At 34.1% G+C, this 20,944-nt stretch overlaps 1 protein-coding gene across 1 annotated transcript in view; it reads right to left on the bottom strand.

Annotated features, from left to right (window-relative positions):
* The window catches only part of LOC133335476 (ubiquitin carboxyl-terminal hydrolase 43-like), a 68,633-nt gene extending 48,837 nt beyond the window's left edge, over window positions 1-19,796 (bottom strand). Inside the window, exon 1 of the mRNA XM_061543750.1 lies at window positions 19,530-19,796. Coding sequence (XP_061399734.1) covers window positions 19,530-19,796 — 267 coding nt within the window. The remainder of the gene's footprint in view (window positions 1-19,529) is intronic.
* Window positions 19,797-20,944: the final 1,148 nt, after the last annotated feature.

Below are 20,944 nucleotides of genomic sequence, written 5' to 3'. Positions count from 1 at the left end.
GGCACAGACTAGTGGGTGTTCATTTTCCAACGAGTCTTAGCTTCTTCTCAACAACTGAACGTGCTCTAAACTACAGCCTAATTAGAAACCTAAAATGGTAGGGGAAAGTGCAACCTTAAAACGTAATATATCTTCTGTCCGATCTCCATAGCCATCGATATTATTTCAAACTTACCTTCGTACATTTTCTTGTAAGCTTATCATCTCTCTTTATTTCCCCAATCGTCTCTCTCTCTCTCCTTATCTCTTTTCTTCTCGTGGATTAACAAAATGGACCTGAGGGTCTCAGAGTGCAGCAGTCACATAAGTGACTGCACATTCTTAAACCTAACGTAACTGAGTATAGAGTGATTTTTGTTAAATTTTATATAAATCGGATCAGATTTAGATATAGCTCCCACATATATTTTCATCCGATTTTATATAAATGGTACACCAAACACCCAATGTTTGTCCGATTAAGACGAAATTTGGAATACCGTATTGTATTGAGTCTAGAATTAAGTATATTAAATTTCATTGAAATCGGTTCAGATTTAGATATAGTTATCATATATATTTTCATCCGATTTTATAGAAATGACACACCAAACTCACAAGATTTACCTGATTGAGATGAAATTTTGAACCATGTCTTTGATTGGGTCTAATATGACGTGTGTAAAGTTTCATAGAAATCGGTTCATATTTAGATATAGCTCCCATATATATTTTCATCCGATTTTGTGAAAATGTTGCACAAAACTTCGAATCTTTGTCCGATTGAGACGAAATTTTGCACAACATATTAAATTGAGTCTAGAATATTGTGTGTTGAGTTTCATTGAAATCGGATCAGATTTAGTTATAGCTCCCATATATATGTTCGTCCGATTTTCTGTAAATGGTGCACTAAGCTCCCATGATTTGTCCGATTGAGACGAAATTTTGCATAACGTATTGATTTGAGCCTAGAATGTTGTGTGTTAAATTTCATTGAAATCGGTTTAGACTTAGATATAGCTCCCGTATATATTTTCGTCCGATTTTATGTAAATGGTGCACCAAACTCCCAAGATTTGTCCGATTGAGATGAAATTTGGTATATCGTATTAAGTTGAGACGAAATTTAGCATAGCCCATTTAATTGAGTCTAAAATGACTTGTGTAAAGTTTTGTAGAAATCGAATCGAATTTAGATATAGCTCCCATATATATTTTCATCCGATTTTGTAGAAAATGGTGCACAAAACTTCGAATCTTTGTCCGATTGAGACGAAATTTTGCACAACATATTAAATTGAGTCTAGAATATTGTGTGTTGAGTTTCATTGAAATCGGATCAGATTTAGTTATAGCTTCCATATATATTTTCATCCGATTTTATGTAAATGGTGATCTAAAAGAAAAAAAAAAACACATTTCGCCTCGTATTTGAAATGATGTCTATGTATGTGTATATGTGTGTTTGTTTTTTGGTATTTGAATTGAATAATGTTTGTCCGCATTGTTAAATGAATTTAATGTCGTTTTTAATTAAAGTTTTTTTTTTTTGTTTTTGGAATTTCAACAAAATAATATCATCATGAAAACGTCAGGAACTAAGGGGAAGGTGGTGGGGGGAAACTATTTACTAGGTGGTGGTTGGCACTTAGTGGTCTCTGGGTTGGGACTTTGGTACGGAATTTCATTTTGGGTAAAATTTGTTTTTCTTTTCACTGTACACAAATTTCAGTCAAACATCAACATATTTGAAGGCCTGTAAGGTTGGCAGTTAAGTACACGTTGTTGTTGTTGTTGTTTTGGTGTATATGTGTGACACCTTATAAAGGAAGACCGGCCCAGTCCAATGCCTTTTTGATAGGTTATAATGTTGCTGATATGATATGTAATGCCATGCATGACATGCCAAAATTTGCTAGCTTTTGTTGTTGTTATTATTATAATTATTATTGTTGTTGTATTTTTCTTGTTTTTGTTGTTCGCTCGCTTGTCTGTCTATTTATTTTAACATTGCATTTTTGTTTTTGTTTTTAATATTTAATTACAATTAGACAACAGACTATCCCCTTAGCGATAACAGATATGAGAACCGTTCTTAAGCTTTGTACTCTGCTCCTCATCACTCAGAAGAGGGTAGCATTTAAGGTGTCTATGAACTTGTTCGCCTGTCTGTCTATCGGCCTGTGCATTTATTTCGGGATGGGTATTTAATTTTGTTTTTTTTTTTTTTTTTATACATTTTGTACAATGCATATATGTGTGTGTTGGTGTTAATGTTTTATTTGTTTGTAGATACACTTTTTTCGCTACATTTTGTTTGGCGACGTCGACGATGATGATATCTTTGTATGGTGCGAGTAAACAAATCCAAAATAAAATAAAAATTAAATAAAAAACAGAATATAAAATAAAAAAGCGACCCACATCATCATGCCACCATAATGACTTGCAAATGAACTCATCACCCTCCAGCCGGTAGCTCCCGCACACCTTGATGCCCAGCAAAAGTAAGCTACTAGATACATTTTTTTTTGTTCTTAGATCATTAGCGTGTAGTGGCGGCGGCGGGAAGGTGAAACAAAAATCTGTTTTATTTTTTGGCAAAAAAAAACAGCAAGAAAATCCAACAATATTTCCGTCATTTTTTGGCAAAAAATTATCGAGGGAAAGAGTTATACGAAGTGTGGGGTGTTGGGAGGTAGGAGGTGGTTGGGAGGTGGTTGGAAGGTGGTTGGGAGGCACGACAACAGAGAAGAGTAAATAAATTGTTTTTATTGCAATTACCTCGAAATAAAAGATAATAAAAAATTTCCATATGGGGCTTGTTTGTATTCTTCGGTGTAGAGAATTTGATGAGCTAGCATTTGAATTAAAAAAAAAAAAACAGGTGAAATGGTGGCTGTAGACAATGACGGCCTACCCAAACCATCAGGTACTCAATGAAAAATATATATACCGGTATAAACCCAGCTAGAACCGATTTTAACCAAGCATAAGTCGTATGTGTACAATAAAACAAGCTTAGCATCTTTTGAGAATGTATGAATCTAGTTTAGTTTTAAGTGAAATTTCTATAAAATCGGATGAAAAAATATATGGGAGCTATATCTATATCTGAACAGATTTCAATGAAATTTAACTCACAATATTCTACGCTCAAACCAACACTTTATGCAAAATTTCGTATCAATCGGATCATAATTCTACAGTTTAGTGCACCATATACACAAAATCGGATGAAAATATATATGGGAGCTATATCTAAATTTGATCCGATTTCTACAAAACTTTACACAAGTCATTTTAGACTCAATTAAATATGCTATGCTAAATTTCGTCTCAATCGGACAAACCCTGCGAATTTTGTTGCACCATTTACATAAAATCGGATGAAAATATATATAACAGCTATATCTAAATCTGAACCGATTTCAATGAAATTTAATATACTCAATTCTGGACTCAACTCAAGGCGTTATGTCAAATTTCATCTCATTCGGACAAACCTTAGGAGTTTGGTGCACCATTTACACAAAATCGGACGAAACTATATATGGGTGCTATATCTAAATCTGAAGCGATTTCAATGAAACTAAACACACATTTTAGACTCAATTTAATATGTGGTGCAAAGTTTCATCTCAATCGGAAAATCGGACGTAAATATATATGGGAGCTATATCTCAATCTGAACCGATTTCTACAAAACTTCACACAAATTATTCTAGGCTCAAGCCAATACGCTACGTAAAATTTCATCTCAATCGGAAAACCTTTGGGTGTTTGGTGCACCATTTACACAAAATCGGACGAAAATATATATAGGAGCTATATATTTCAATGAAACTTCATACACGCCAATTTAGACGTAATTCAATACTCTATGCTAAATTTCGTCTAAATCGGACGTAAATTCGGAGTTTGGTGCGCTATTTACATAAAATCGGACGAAAATATATATGGGAGCAAAATCTAAATCTGAAGCGATTTCAATGAAATTTAACACACAATATTCTAGGCTCAAATCAATACGTTATGCAAAGTTTCATCTCAATCGGACAAACTTTGAACGTTTGGTGCACTATTTACATAAAATCGGACGAAAATATATATGGGAGCTATATGTAAATCTCAACCGATTTCATTGAAACTTAGCACACCTTATTCTAGACTCAATTTAATATGTTGTGCTCAATTTCGTCTCAATCGGACAAACCTTGGGACTTTGGTACACAATTTACACAAAATCGGACGAAAATATATATGGGAGCAAAATCTAAATCTGAACCGATTTCTACAAAACTTTACACACGTCATTTTATACTCAATTCAATACGTAATGCAAAATTTCGATCAAAAATATTTTTTAAAAATCCACTCCTTGCCAGGATCTTTTAATTTTTTTTAATCCACGCCTTGCCAGGATCTTTTAATTTTTTTAATCCACGCCTTGCCGCGCCACGCCTTTTAAATTAAAAAAAATTGAAAATACACGCCTAGGCTGGATCCACAAAAAATATTTTTTAAAAATCCACTCCTAGGTTGGATCCATTAAAAAATATTTTTTTTTTTTTTTGAAAATCCACGCTTGGCTGGATCCATTAAAAATTTTTTTTTTTTAAATCCACGCCTAGGCTGGATCCATTAAAAAATATTTTTTTGAAAATCCACGCCTAGTCTGGATCCATTAAAAAATATTTTTTTGAAAATCCACGCTTAGGCTGGATCCATCAAAAATATTTTTTAAAAATCCACGCCTAGGCTGGATCCATTAAAAAATATTTTTTAAAAATCCACGCCTTTAAAAAATATTTATCCGGCTCTATCTTAGATTGCATGATGGGTAGCATTTTACTTTTCACGATACCATCTTCCAAGGCCCTCTTCTTCCCCCACCCTCCACACTTCACACATTCATATCTTTTTATTTGATACTTCCTATTAAATAATATTAACGAAAAAATAATAATAATTAACCTACAAATATTTTGTAACTAAAATTATGCACAACACTCAAGTAACAACAACAACAAACTAGGCTTACAACAAACACCAGTAGACCAAACAAGAAAAAAGAAAGTTAGAATTTAATGTTCAGTTGCAGTTAAGTGGAAATTTTAGCCATAAAACAAAACAAAAACGTTGTAACCATGAACACTGCCAAAAACTGGCATGGTGGCCATAAAGCCATGCAGACTGACACGGTGCTATCGACAAGAAAACAACAACATCATAAACTGATGACAAGCATAACGGGGTAGAATAATAAAAAATATATATTTGTATATTTTTGGTTGTTTGTGTGCATGTGTGTGTGTTTGTCTTATTCGCCGGAAGATATTTGAAGCGACAGCCGTTTGCCGTTCGAATGTCTGATCACCGTCAAACCAAACCAAAATCCAAAGTTGTTTAATAAAGAATTTAATTACAATATGTTTTTGTTCGCAAGTGACTATGTGTACAGTGGGGGACAAAAGTTATTACACGAGAGAAAAGTTGTCCCGAAGATTTTCTCATAGAAAATGTAGAAGCCAAGATGTTATTCTTATATAAGTCCGGCCTTTTTATAGAACATCAGCACGTATTTTCTTGGGAAAGCAAGAAAGTCTTTGTACAGGCGACCTAAAGGTCAAGAGGTTCAGGCCTTTGGGTACTTTTGGGTACGATCTTTTATAAATCCACTTATAAAAGATCGAAAGGCATTCTTATAGCAGACGAAAATGTCTTAGAAAATCTTCAGGTTCTCTATGAAAAAAGCTCTGATAGTTGTCTAGGAAATACACTTTGATATACCTTGAGAGAAAATCGTCTTTAAGAGTACCTCCTATAAGATACCCCCTCTGGTCTTCTATGAAAAAAACCCTAGAACTCCTACAAGAATATATTCTGGTCTTCTAAGTGCTCCTATTTTTGAAGAACATTTGGTTCTATGTATAGACGTTCTGACCTTCTTATTAAGAGACCTTATGGTTTTTTATGAGAAGATCGTATGGTTTACGAAGGGAAAACCCTCTGGGAGATAGAAAGACCCTATGAAAAAAATCCATTGGTCTTCTACAAGAATATCTTCTGATCTTCTCTGTACTCCTTTATGGGAAAAGGCTCTAAATTTATGGGAAGCTTTCTGGCCTATAATAAGAATGAGAATCCGTCGTATATTCTATGGGCCTTCTACAATACGATCTTCTAGTCTCATATAAGAAGTTCTTCTATAGAATGTTTTATAAATTTCTTAAGAAACCACGTTTTCCATTTTAAAGAAGACCAGTAGTCTTGTATAAGGAATAATGTTGGTCTTGTACGAGATTACTCGGTGGTCGCCTTAGAAAATAACCTGGTTTTCTATGAGAATACTTTCTGGTGTTGCATCAAAAGACCTTGTGATTTTCCTGGATAAGTCTCTCTGGTGATCTTCTTAAATCATGAGAAGACCCTTAGGTCTTCATGTGTAGATTCACGGTCTTTCATATGGAACTTCTATTAGAAATATCTCAGAAATTATATGATAAGATCTTCTTGTCTTTCTTTGTTGAAAAATTATATTCCAAAATTTGTAGGTCTCTTATGTAGCCTTCTATAAGAATACCTTCGATATTATATAAGAAGTTCTGCTAATATTCTTCAATAAGAAATTTAATTGGAAATCCAATTGGTCTTATATTTGAAGGGCAACTAGTTTTACCAAAAGAAGTCCAATTGGCCAAATACAAGAAGCAAAGTTGATCTTCTATATGAAATCTAATTGGCCCCCTATAAGAAGTCCAATTTGTTATCTATAAGAAGTCCTACTAGACTTCTATAAAAAGTCCAATTAGATCCAATTAAATATGTCCAACTGAACTTTTATAACAATATTTAGTGATCTTCTATATGAAATCCAATTAGACGTCTATTAGAAAGTGGTCTTCTATTCTTTTATTTTCTATAACATGTCTTATTAGACTTCTATAAGAAGTCCAATTGAACTGATATAAGAAGTCCGACTGTAATTGGTCCGCTATAAGAAATCTAATTAGAATAACAAGCCCAAGAGGTATACCAAAGTAAATTGGATTGGAATGCAATAAGATGTCCAATTGTTTTTTATTAGAAGTCAAATTTGATTTCTACAAATAGTCCAATTGGTTTTTTATAAAATGTTCTTTTAGTCTCTTAGAAGAACTTTTTTTATGAGAAATAAAATTTGATTTTTTATAAGAAGTCTTCTATATGATGTCCGACTGGACATCTATAACAATATTATTGGTCTTCTACACGAAAATCCAATTGGAATTATATAAGAAATTCAACTGGTCTCCTATCAGAAGTCCAACTGGTACACTATTAAGGATTCAAATTGGTTTTCTATAAGAAATCGTATTAAATTTTTATAAGAAATCCAATTAATCTCCGATAAGAAGTCCAATTGGTCTTCTATGGGAGAAATCCTATTGTATATGGTCAACTACAAGAAATCCAATTGATCCCCTATAGGAAGTTCAAGGAAAGAGGAAAACATATTGGCCTTCAATAAGATCTCCAATTGGTTTTCTATTAGAACTCCAATTGGTTACTTATGAGAAGTCTAATTGGATTTGTATAATTTGTCCAATTGGTTTTCCATAAGAAGTCCAATAAATCTTTTTAAAGAAGTCATTTCTATAAGAAGTATTGTATTTAGTCCCCTACAAGAAATCCAATTGGTCGTCTATAAAATGTTCAAGGAGTATACTAATATTGGTATTCAATAAGAAGTCCAATTGGTTTTTTTATTACAACCCAATTGGATTTCTCATAGATAACCAATTGGATTATTATAATACGTTCTATTAGTCTTCTAGGAGAAATTCAATTTGTTTTTAATAAGAAATCCTATTGGTCTTATATGAGATGTGGGCTTAGTGGACTTTAATAAGATGTTCCACGGGACTTCCATAACATATTTAGTCCACTACAAGAAATCCAATTGGTCGTCTATAAAATGTTCAAGGGGTATACTAATATTGGTCTTCAATAAGAAGTCCAATTGGTTTTTTTATTACAACCCAATTGGATTTCTCATAGATAACCAATTGGTTAATTATAATACGTTATATTAGTCTTCTAGGAGAAATCCAATTTGTTTTTCATAAGAAGTCCATTAGTCTTATATGAGATGTGGGCTTAGTGGACTTTAATAAGATGTTCCACGGGACTTCCATAACATATTTAATCCACTACAAGAAATCCAATTGGTCGTCTATAAGATGTTCAAGGAGTATACTAATATTGGTCTTCAATATGAAAAGTCCAATTGTTTTTTTTATTACAACCCAATTGGTTTTCTCATAGATAACCAATTGGATAATTATAATACGTTATATTAGTCTTCTAGGAGAAATCCAATTTGTTTTTTATAAGAACTCCTATTGGTCTTATATGAGATGTGGGCCTACTGGGCTTTAATAAAATGTTCCACGGGACTTCCATAACATAATTCAATTGGTCACCTCTAAGAAATTCAATTGGTCTCCTATAAGAAATCCAATAGGTTTTCTATAGGAAGCCTTATTATTAAACTTTTATAAGTAGTCCAATTGATCTCCCATAAGAAACCAATAATTCAATTGACATTTTATTAAAAGTCCAAAGGGTCTGGTAGAGGAAAACTTATTTGTGTTCAAAAATAAGGCCAATTGTTTTTCTATAAGATGTCTTATTGGAATTATATGAGAAGTCATATTTATTTTTCTTTTTATAAGAAGTTCAATTAAGTTTCTATAAGATGTCCTACTGGGTTTCTATATGAATATTCAATGATCTTCTATAAGAAATCATATTGGCTTCCTATAGGAAATTCAGTTGGTCTTCAATATAAAATTTGGAAGTCTTGGTAAATTGGCTTTTTGTTACAACTCCAATTTGTGTTCTATAAGAAGTCGAATTTGTTTTTATAATAACTTCCATTAGTATTCTTTAATAAGTTGTCTTGTTTTCTATAAGAAGTGCAATTAGTCTCCTATAATAAGTCCAATGAATCTTCTATAAAAAGTCCAATTGGTCTTCTATAAGATGTCATTATTGTCATACTGGTCTATCTATGCCCCACGTACTTCGTTTTACCACTCTCTGTAAGCTTAGCGTAAATTCTAAATTTCCTACTCAAACGAGTTCATCAACTGACTGACAGACGAACTGTCAGTCATTTCGTCAGGTCTTTTTTTTACAATTTTTCGTTATGACAAAATATTTATTCGACTTGTATTATTGTTGTTTCCTTGTCATTTTATTTTATTTCACCGTTTAGTAACCAATTTCCACTTCTATATGAAGGCAGTGTCGGATGGAAGGGGGAAACCAAAAAAACCGCCATCGTTTTATGTCTTCGCAAGTGATTGTCTGTGTGTGTGCCTGTGTCGGACAGTTTGTTTCAATTCTTTTCAATTAGTTGCATTTCAATTGATTTTACCTTGAAAATGAATTTGAATCTGGACAAAATGAAAAAAAATGGTTTTGCCGCAAAAACACACACACACAAATTTACAAAATGAGCAGAAACAGCAACAACAATAGAAATGCGAAAAAATAGAATAATAGCAACAAAAAAATAACAACAATAGCACTAACTATAATAAATGAATGCTAACAAAATCACATTAGAATGGAGGGAGCGAAATTTGGGGTACTTCGTTTTGTGTCAGAAAAGAGGGTCAAGCTGAGGCGAGAGATATAATGATTCGATAGAGAGAAGCACAGTTTTTAAATCCTAGCTATTTCATAATCATAAATTTGATCATTGTCCCCCATTTTTCGAAAAAAAAACTTAATTTTCCAAGATTTATTATCAATTTCCCATCAGACACCAATTCTATGTCACCTCTTCCACTTTTCGCCCCATTAACAAGAAAAAGAATTTCTTCACAAGAAACCTCCCCAGCCGCATTCCTGCCACAAACAAATCTCTTATCTAACCTAATTATTAAACTAACCTCTCCTTTGTCAGGCAACAAACGAAACCACTAACAGTGAATTGTGGAACAACCAAAGCGGATCACTAAAATCTGATAAAATGAAAGAGAGAAAAAAAAAACAACAACACAGCATCAAATCAGCACAAGAGTGGTTCTTTAAATTGCAACAGCAACCTGAAATTAATAGCTAGCAATTTTTTTTTTCTAAAAGTTAAATGGATAAAACTTTGAAGAAGAAGAAAAATTGGAGCACTCACCACACTCAACAAGTGTGTGTTTGAACACTTGCCGGTGTGTATTGTTGTTGTTGTTGCTGCTGCTGCTTTGAAAATAGTTCACAGATAAACGGTTGCTTTCATTGCAAGAATGGGAGCGGGACATTTCAATTTTAATGGTGAGAAAATTTCTTGATTTTAATCGACCCCGAAAGAAAATATTATTGGGAACCAGATTAAATTTCTACAAGAAATCCAACAGATTCTCTATAAGAAGTCCAATTGATCTTCAATAAGAATTGCTTGGTTTTCGATAAGAAGTCTATTTGATATGTGATAAGAAGTCCCATTGGGTTTCTATTAGATGTACCATTGGTTCCCTTATATTGTAATTAATTTCTATACAAAGTCCAAATGATCTTTCATATTCTAGGTGAAGTCCAACTAGACTTCCATAAATATTCCAATTGGTATTCTAGAAAAAAATTCCAATTTATCTTCTTTGAAAAGTTCAATTGGTCTTCTATAAAAAGTCCAATTCATCTTCAATGAGAAGAAGTCCAATTGGACATCCGTTAAAAGACAAACACCAAATGTCCAACTGGAAATCTTATTTTTTTCCTAAAGGAAAACCAATTGATCTTCTATTAAAAGTCCAATTGGTCTTCTATAAGAAGTCCAATCGGTCTTCTATAAGAAGTCCTATTGTTCAATTTCAATTTATTTAATTTTATTTATTTATTTATCGATATAAATCTAGCACCGTGAGAATAATAAAATTCTTATGAAGTGGTGCTAGTGGTACATTGAATATTTCAAGAGTATATTACGAATAAAGATAGTAACAAAATATGTTTATTGTTCATTTTATATAAGATATTCTTGTAATTCATGTTTGAAACGCAGGATGTTGCTTATAACCTGTATATTAGGTGGAAGATTATTCCAAAGACGAATAGTTGGTATGAAAAATTGTTTTTCCGATTTGGAAGTTTTAAATTTTAATTGTATTATTTTCTTGCCTCTGTTAGATCTGGCAAATTGTATTCTTTTTATTAAGTAAGATGGTTCCTTGTTTATTATAATTTTATGAAGAAATACGAGAGCTCTATATTTAAGGTAGTTTTCAAATGTCATGTTGAAAATCTTATAGGCAAGCTCAGAAATTCGATCACTACGTTTTTTATTAAATATATATCTTGCAATGTTATTAAACGTAACTTTAAGCTTGCGTTGGTCAGCATGATCACAGTTGTAAAAAACTTCGGAGCCATATAAAAGAGTCGGAACAAGGTATGATTTTGCAAGTAACATGCGTATTTCCATGGGTGTAGAGGTATGAACTGCCCAGAGGTTTCGTAACATTCCATGTACTTTTCCTGCTGTTATATTAATGTGAGTCGACCATGACAGCGTTTCATTAAATACCACTCCTAGGTTAGAAGCGAAGCTAACGTATTCAATTGTAGAATTATTAATTTTTAAGGCATTTTTTTGAATTTGTTGTTTGTTTCTACATATGTGTATGCATTTTGACTTAAGGGGGTTTATTCCTAGCCTGTTGTTTTCAGCCCAATTAGATATGTTTCTCAAATCATCATTAATTATATTTATCGTAAATTGTAAATTTCTTGTGTTCGATCCTAGATATAATTGAACATCATCAGCATTGAACAACATCAACATGGCCTTCTGTGAGAAGTCCAATTGGTCTTCTATGGGAAGTCCAATTGGTCTTCTAGGAGAAGTCCAATTGGTCTGCTATGAGAAATCCAATTGGTTTTCTATTAGTAGTTTAATTGTTCTTATATAAGAAATCCAAATGGTCTATTATGAGAAGTTTAATTGTTCTTATATAAGAAGTCCAAATGGTCTATTATGAGAAGTTCCATTCGGCGTCTATAAGAAGTCTATAAACAGTTTAGGCCTTCAATTCGACCTATATGAAAAGTCCAATTGGTCTTTTATGAGATTGGACTTCTTTAAGAAGTCCAATTGGTATTCTATTAGACGAATTGGTCTTCTATAAGAAGTTTTGGTCTTCATAAAGTATCTCATGAGAAGTCCAATTGGTCTTCTATGAAAATCCAATTGGTCTTCGAAGAGAAATCCAATTGGTCTTCTATTATAAGTCCAATTGGTTTTCTATAAGAAGTCCAATTAGTCGTCTATGAGAAGTCCTATTTGTCACTTAAAATAATTCTTATTGGTCTTCTATAGAAAATCCAATTCCAAGAATTGGAATTGGAATTCGATAGAAATTTCAATAAAGCTTATATAACAAGTGGTTTTGTTCTTCTATTTGAAGTCCAATTTATCTTCTATCAGAAGTCCAATTGGTATTCTATAAGAAGTCCAATAAGTTTTCCATGAGAAAAAGCTATAGAACACCAATCTGTAACGAGTCTTATTGGCCCTCTATAAGAAGTCCAATTTGTCTTCTAAAATTTATTGGTCTTCTATAGAAAATCCAATTCCAAGAAATTCAATTGGTGTTGTATGTGAATTTCAGTTGGTTTTCGATAAGAATTCAAATTAAGCTTCTATAAAAAGGATTTTCCTTTTTTATGTGAAGTCTAATTGGCTTTATATTAGAATTGGTCTTCTATGACATGTTTAATTGGTCTCCTATGGAAAATCCAATTGGTCTTCTAAGAGAAGTCCATTTGGTCTTTTATTAGTAGTCCAATTGGTATTCTATGAGAAGTTGACTATGGGAAGCCCTATTGATATTCAATGGGAAGTCCAGTTGGTCTTTTATGAGAAGTATAATTTGTATTCTATGAGCAGTCTTATTGGACCTTTTTAATACGTTCTGTTGATCATCCATAAGAAGTTTAATTGTTCTTCCACGACAAGTCCATGTGATCTTCTATAAAAAGTCCAATTGATCTCCTATAAGAAGTCCAATTTCTCTGCTAAAAGGTGTCCTATTGGTGTTCTATTAGAAAGCCAATAGATCTGCTATTAGAAATCCAAATAGTCTTATTTTAGTAGTCCAATTGGTCTTCTATAGGAATTCCGATTGCTCATCTATAAAAATGATATTTTAGACTTTTATAAAAATTCCATGAGAAGAAGACATATAAGAAAATCTTCCTTTCTTCTTTCAAGCTTCTTCTAAGGATGTTACTGCTATAGAAAAAAATTATAATTTCTTTTGAAGAAAGACGCCTTCTGGAAAATCTTCACGAAGGGACCATAGGATTGCACCCCTTTTGTTGTTGTGGTTATCAGTCAGACTAACTGTTCCAATTGGTCGTCTATAAGAAGTCTTCTATAAGAAGTCCAATAGGTCTTTATATAGACGACAAATTGGACTTCTCATAGAGTACCAATTGGACTTTTTATTTTAAAAAACCCAATTGGACTTCACATCTTATACGAGACCAATTGGATTCTTTATTGGACTATAAGATTCTTTATTGGATAATATAACCTCCTGATCTGCTATAAAAACCAAATGGTCTCCTGGGTTTCTATAAGAAGTCTAATTGGTATATGTTCAATTGGTCTTCTATGAGAATTCCAATTGGACTATAAAAAAATCAATTGGTTGTCTATAAGAAGTTCAATTGGTCGTCTATAAGAAGTCCAATTGGTCGTCTATAAGAAGTCCAATTGGTCTTCTATGAAAAGTCCAATTGGTTCTCTATAGGTAGTTTAAATGTTCTTATATAAGAAGTCCAAATGGTCTATTATGAGAAGTTCCATTCGGCGTCTATAAGAAGTCCAATTGGTCTTCTATAAACAGTTTTGGTCTTCAATTAGTCTCCTATGAGAAGTCCAATTGGTCTTCTATAGAAGTTTTGGCCTTCAATTCGACTTCTATGGTTATCAGTCGGACAAACTGTCATCGGGAATCATATTTAAACTACAATCGTATGTGTGGATGTAAATCTAAACAAAAAAATTTCCGTGTGATATGTGTTCACAAAAATTTTCTATTTCCCAGACGAGTAAGTGAGTGTGTTTGCATCTATGTATGTGTGTGTATATGTGTGAATTGTCCACAGGAGATTTGTGGTGTCACTGCCAATTACAAGTACTTTTGGGACCAATGAAACCCATGGCAGGTGGAGGGAAATGGTTGTGGGGCAGCACTTGAAATACTTGTTAGACAGGAAACCCAGTTACGCTCTTTTGCTCTCTCTCTGTGCTTTTGATTTTCTCTTTGCCGTTGTTGTTGGTGTTTTCCTCAACTAGTCAGTCACTATTGTTGTGACGATGTGTTACGTGGTAGTTGGCTCGCTGACTGGCAGGCTATGGCACAACAACTGGCACCACATTGCCACAGTTTTTCATTTCTGTTTTTTTTTTTTTGTTTTGGCTTAGATCCATTCCAATAACCAACCAACCAGGCCGACCCAGGTGATGACGGACTCATAATAAGAATACCCCCTCCTGATGATGGTGATGATGACGTTATTGTTGCCATTGTTCTGGTTGTTGTTATTTATTGGAGGTTTTGTTGTTTTGACCAATTCATGACGACTATGGCAATCTAATGACGTTTTACAAAAAAACACACACACACGACAATAACAAGAAATACAAGAAAAAAAGAAGAGCGGTAGTGAAAAAAAGTGTGTTATTATTTTGATGAGTAGTATTTTGTCGGTTGGGTATTTTCTCGTTTTCGGTGTGAGTGTGTGTGTCGAAAATGTTTTGACTTGTGTTGTTGTTGCTGTTGTGATTGTTTTTCATTGTTGTTGATTTTTGTTCATATTATATGATTTGTTGCTGATGTTATTGTTGTTGCTGTTTTCATTATTATTTATTATTATGGCAATGACTTCCGCAGCTTTTAGAGGAACACAAAATAAAGAAGCGTATACCCACTGATCAGAGCAGATAGCATGATTTGTTGTGTTTGTGTTTTTTTTCTCTCTCTAAATTAACATCCGATATAGACACGCTTTAATAACAAAAAGACAGACAACAAATGTGTAACAGATTGAAAAAAAAACATGTGTAGGTACTTTTAAAGATGATTAAAAATATTAAAATTAATGAAAATATTAATATTGGAGTAAAAAAAATAGGAAAAACAAGTGTTGATTACAATAGAAGAAGACCCATATACAGATCTCTTAATGAAGACCAATAGGTACCCTTATAGAAGACCAATATAGAAGTCCAAAGCGGTTCCTTTTAGAAGACCAACAAATCCAATTGGAATTCTATAAGAAATCCAATTGGTATTCATTGAGAGGCTCTATTGGTCTTCTTTGACAAAATCATATTGGTCTTCAATAATATTTCCAATTGGTTGTCTGTGATTTTCCAATTGGTTTTCTATTATAATTCCCATTAGTCTTCTATGAGATTAACAATTGATCAACTATAAGATTTCGAATTGGTCTTATATAAGAAGCCCAATTGGTCCTATATAAGAAGTCCAATTGGTCCTAAATAAAAAGCCCAATTGGACTTCTTCTAATAGTGGACTTCTTTAAAAACTGTTTTCGAGTAAAATAGAAAACATCCATAACTTCTTCTATAAGAATTCCTCTTAATATTCCAATTGGTCTAATATGTGAAGCCCAATTGGTTTCTATAAGTAGTTCGATTGTCCTTCTATGAGAAGTCCCATTAGTCGTCTATGAAAATTCCAATTGATATTCTTTGAGGAGTCCAATTTGTTTTTTATGAGAGGTCCAATTGGTCTTCTATATGAAGTGTAATTGATGTTCTATCCGATGGCCAATTGGTATTCTATGCGGATTGGTCTTCTACGAAAAGTCCAATATACCTTATATAAGAAGTCCAATTGGTTTTATATAAGAAATACCATGCCTTCTATGAAAAGTTCAACTGTACTTCTTCTATGAGAATTTCACTTAATATACCAATTGGTCTAATATGTGAAGTCCAATTGATTTTAATAAATAGTTCGATTGGTCTTCTATGAGAAGTCTTATAATATAAGTCCAGTTGATCTTCTTTAGAAGTCCAATTGGCCTTCTCTGGGAAATTCAATTGGTTTTCTATCAAAATTCCAATTGGTCTTTATTAGAAGCCCATTGACCTTCTATGAAAAATCCAACTGGTCTTCTTTATGTTTTAATGAGAAGTCCAATTGGTATTTTATGTGGAGTCCAATTGGTCTTCTTGACTTTTTATTAAGAAGTCCAATCATTCTTCTGGATATTTTTATGAGAAGTCCAATTGGTCTTCTTGAGAATTTCAATTGGCCTTCTATGAGAAGTCCAACTAGTATTTTATGTGGAGTCCAATTGGTATCCTATGAGAAGTCCAATAAGTATTCTATTAGAAGTCCAATTGTTTTTTTTTTTTATTTTTTATGAGAAGTCCAATTGATCTTCTATAAGAAGTCAAATTAATCTTCTGGGAGAATTCCAATTGGCCTTCTATGAAAAGTCCAATTAATCTTCTCTGAGAAGCCCAATTGGTCTTCTTTGGAAAATTTTCTTAATTTTTTTATGAGAAGTCCAATCGATTTTCTCTGAAAAGTTCAATTGGTCTTCTATGAAAAGTCCAATTGTTCTTTGTGATTTTTTTATGAGAAGTGTAATTGGTATTCTACCAATTGGAGTCCAATTGATAGGCTATGATAAGTCCAATTAGTATTCTATGAGAAGTCAAATGGGTCTTTCTGATTTTTTTATGAAAAGTCCAATTGGTCTAATATGAGAAGTCCAATTGATCACCATTAAGAAGTCGAATTGATTTTCTGAGCTCAATTGGTCTTCTATGAAAAGTCCAATTGGTCTTTGTGATTTTTTATGGGAAGTCCAATTGGTAGAATAATAATTGGAGTCCAATTGATATCCTATGAGAAGTCAAATTAGTATTCTATGAGATGTCAAATGGGTCTTCTTGATTTTTTTATGAGAAGTCCAATTGCTCTTATATGAGATGTCGAATTGATCATCTATAAGAAATCGTATTGACCTTCTCTGAGAAGTCCAATTGGTCTTCATGATTTTTTTTATGAGAAGTCCAATTGCTCTTCTATGAAAAGTCCAAGTGGTCCTCCTGATTTTTTAAGAGAAGTCCAATTGGTCTTCTATGAATAGTCCAATTGGGTTTCTTGATAAGTCCAATTGATCTTCTCTGAAAAGTCGAATTGATCAAATAGAATAGAAATAGGAAAAAGGAAATACGGATAGATGGAAGGAAATACAGACAGAAGACGAACTATTCTAGAAGACCAATAGGTCTTCATATTGAAAGGTCTTCCTACAGATGATCAAAATGTCTTATTTTAGAAGATCATGTAGGGTCTTTCTATTCTTATAGAAGATACTTCCAAAAAAGGCATTTCCGTTGGGCTCCAATTATGAAACAAGTAACGAAAACTTCGTTTTAAATATCCTCTTCATAAAAACATATCTAAATTCAATGATGAAAAGTAAAAAAAAGTTGTAAATGCAGAAGTAGAAAAACGAAAAAAGGAAACACTGGACTCACATAGGTCACCAATTATAAATATTCCCTAGGCAAGAGAAGAAGTACTTGGTCGCGTAAATTGTATGCAAATAACAAAACTTACGTTGGGCGCCAAATTAAAATCAAAAGATCAACATCCACCAATATGTTGGGCACCTATTGATCTTATCTGCATCAAAGTCAATGGAAGGAAAAGAAGGAAACGTTTTACATTTTATCAGCCAAAAAAAATGGGTTAGTGAAACAAGGTAATGAGAAAACATTCATCAGTTGAGCTTGGTGTTGGTATTTTGAGGTATTTTGTTCTTTGATAAAGGTTAAGCGAACATTTTTAACAATTATTTCCCATTTCTATTTAGTTTCATTTTTCGAAATCGATACAATAGAATTTCAACAGTACATTTCCTTTTGTATGGGTCCAAATTTCCCAATGGCCAACTGTCGAATTCTGATTGACAGCAATTGTCTAAGGAAAGTCTAATAACTATAAGGTCATTGCAAGTGGTAGCAGTGCTTCGAATCGAAATAGAATTGGCAGCAGCAATTTGTATTTGGCGGACAGCAATAAAGGCAATCGACATTTTAATGTTTGATGACAACTTGACAAGAGATTTTTATTCTTGGAAGGTTGTGTCCAATAAAACCTAGAGACCAAATTTGTTACGGAATGCAATTGCCTTCACCTCATCCTCATCAGCGACGACGACACAATTATTACACGAGTTGGCAATGACAGTGGCGCAAAAATACACATGTTCGCAAGCAAGTGACACCATCAAGGCAGAGAAACCGCAAGCAAAAACATGACAAGCAATAATAATAATAATGATCAGACAGACACACAAAGTCAAACCCAGAAGCAAAAGTCACTTGCTATAAATATGGCTATAAAAATTTACAACAACTTTGCGGAATGTGAGAGAAAAAAAGAAAATAAAATCATACAACCAACAAACAGTCAGTCAGTCAGTCTGTCAGTAGTAACAAGGTCGTGATAATAACGGAACACGATTTATGAAAATGTGTAATACTGGTTATAATTGTTAAAAGATTTTTTTAGGTTTTGTGAATAATTCACAATATAGAGTTCAAATTTGGCGCCCAAGGTGGTGTGTGATCATTACGCCCTGTTCTCCTATGTGGATTCTTCCAAGAAATATCATTATTGCATTTATTTGATTATATTCAGAAGAGAAATGGTAAATAGAACAGGTTGCTTTCATTTTCATATATAATTGGCGTCCAACGTGAGGAAACTATTTTTCATTTTTAATCATGCACAAAAAATTAGTAATAAGGCCATGATATATTATTTGGTTATATTGTGATGTGAAAAACTGTAAATGACAATGAGAGGCTAGGCCTCTCTTATGCAGAAAAGCATTAAGAGAGCCATGCTCCGTCAGTAAGAAACCAGTACTTAATCCGAAGCGAAAGTCTGGCCGGTCCACTACGAACGTTGCGTCACGAATAAATTCGTACGTCACCCTCCCTTTGTCACTGTTCGTCCACCTTGTCCTCCACCTATCAACAACACAATCCCGAAGGATTGTGCTGTACCGCCTACTCTCCCCATCCACCAAATCAGAAGGCCTGAGCCAATCATCCTCATCCAACTTCAAGCCATACATAATAGCCCTACATCTTCAAGATCAAACGGCGCGGCGCCAAGCATCACCTGCATCGCCTCTGTTGAAATAGTGCGACACACTGGCAAGCACGCTAACATGACGACCCGCTGACACGAAAGGAGCTTCTTCTGCCCAAAGACAGAAGAGACAGTTCTGTACCATATAGGTACACCATAAGTTGCGCAGGCAACAAAAAGCCCACCATATATGATTCGCACAGAACGCCTACTCAAGCCCCAATCAGTCCGCAAAACACGCCTGATGGTCCCAACGACCGTTGTCAGCTTCTCTTTCAACCGATCGAAGTGTGGAAGAAAATTCAAACGCTCTGACACTGTTATTCCGAGATATTTAACAGTACACGAATACCTTATGCCGCGTTCACCAGCTCGAACGCAGGGAGGACGACTGCGCGCCAATCTGTCTTTCAGCAGCATCAGCACCGTCTTCTCGGTAGCCACCTCCACTCCAACTCGGTCACTCCAAGCCTGCACAATCTGCATAGCTTGCTCACCACCATTTTCCAGTTCAAGGCGACTATCCCCTTCAAACATGATGAGAAGGTCATCCGCATATGCACAGACCTTGAAGGAAGCCGCTAGCTCCCTCAACAGAGGATCCATCATGAGATTCCATATACATGGACCACAAATGGAACTCTGTGGGCAACCCCGCTGCACATCCATCCAGACCGAAGCACTGGCTCCCACGACACAAGCCTTCCTAATCCTGGAAATAACTTGCCCAAAGAGCGATCTCCCTACACCCGACCTCTGACAAGCTTGTGAGCACGCTATCCCATAAAATGAAGTCAAATGCGCCTTTAAAATCCACAAATATGCCAAGGACATATTTGGAATTTGACCCGCTCAGGCTATCTTGCACATGCCGCCACGCGTCCACAGTACCTCTACCCTCGGTAAACCCGAACTTATACAATGACGTACCTTCGCAATCCTTAAGCTGTGCCACCATAATCCTCTCCAGCACTTTTCCAAGCACTGGAAGAAGACTTATGCCCCGATACGAGCGAGGATCACTCCTAACCCGATCAGACGAATTTATTTACTGAATAGAACTACCAAACTGAATAGAACTACCAAAGCGGAGCCACTCTATATCTGACCAAAATTTAGTATAGGTTGCGGAATGACATGTTTATGGATCCAACTTCATTTTACTGGTCCTTCAATAATGCGACGTCCGTTAGGATTCCATCTGTTGAATATACCCAAAGTGGTAAAGGGTATCATATAGTCGGCCCCGTTCGAATTTACTACTTTCCTTACTGGTTCTAGTTACATTTTTTTAATTATTTAGTTGTTTTCCAAATGGCGCCCAACATGAGACTCTACAATTTTCGACTGCATTGAGTTCTTGTTAGTTTCTTTGCCAATTATGTAAATTCTCACGTGCGCTTTTTTGTCATCATTTTAAACGCATTCCGTGGACGACAGAACGCCAATGCAGCGCCTTTGCAAATCTATAACCTTTACAAAAAAATTCTTTGAAAAGTCGGTGCAATTGTTTTTCTTATAATTTATGATAATTTCAATTGCATTGAAATTCTGCTGTTGCGGCTGATGATTATGTGTGGTGCGTGTAGGAGGAGGATTAAATTGCCGTTCAATTCAATACCCGATTTAGAATGCCAAAAAGGTAGAAGGATAAAAATAATTGTCCGCAAAAGACCAACGAAGTTATCTATAGAAAACCTTGAATTGTTTATAAAATCGATACAGCCGTAGGAGGAGATATAACAATGGTTGGC

This window comes from Musca vetustissima, unplaced genomic scaffold, assembly GCF_032173495.1.
Source record: "Musca vetustissima isolate MV318-11 ecotype Yass unplaced genomic scaffold, APGP_CSIRO_Mvet_v1 utg83696, whole genome shotgun sequence".
Taxonomy (NCBI): domain Eukaryota; kingdom Metazoa; phylum Arthropoda; class Insecta; order Diptera; family Muscidae; genus Musca; species Musca vetustissima.
This window is presented reverse-complemented; position numbering and strand designations above follow the sequence as displayed.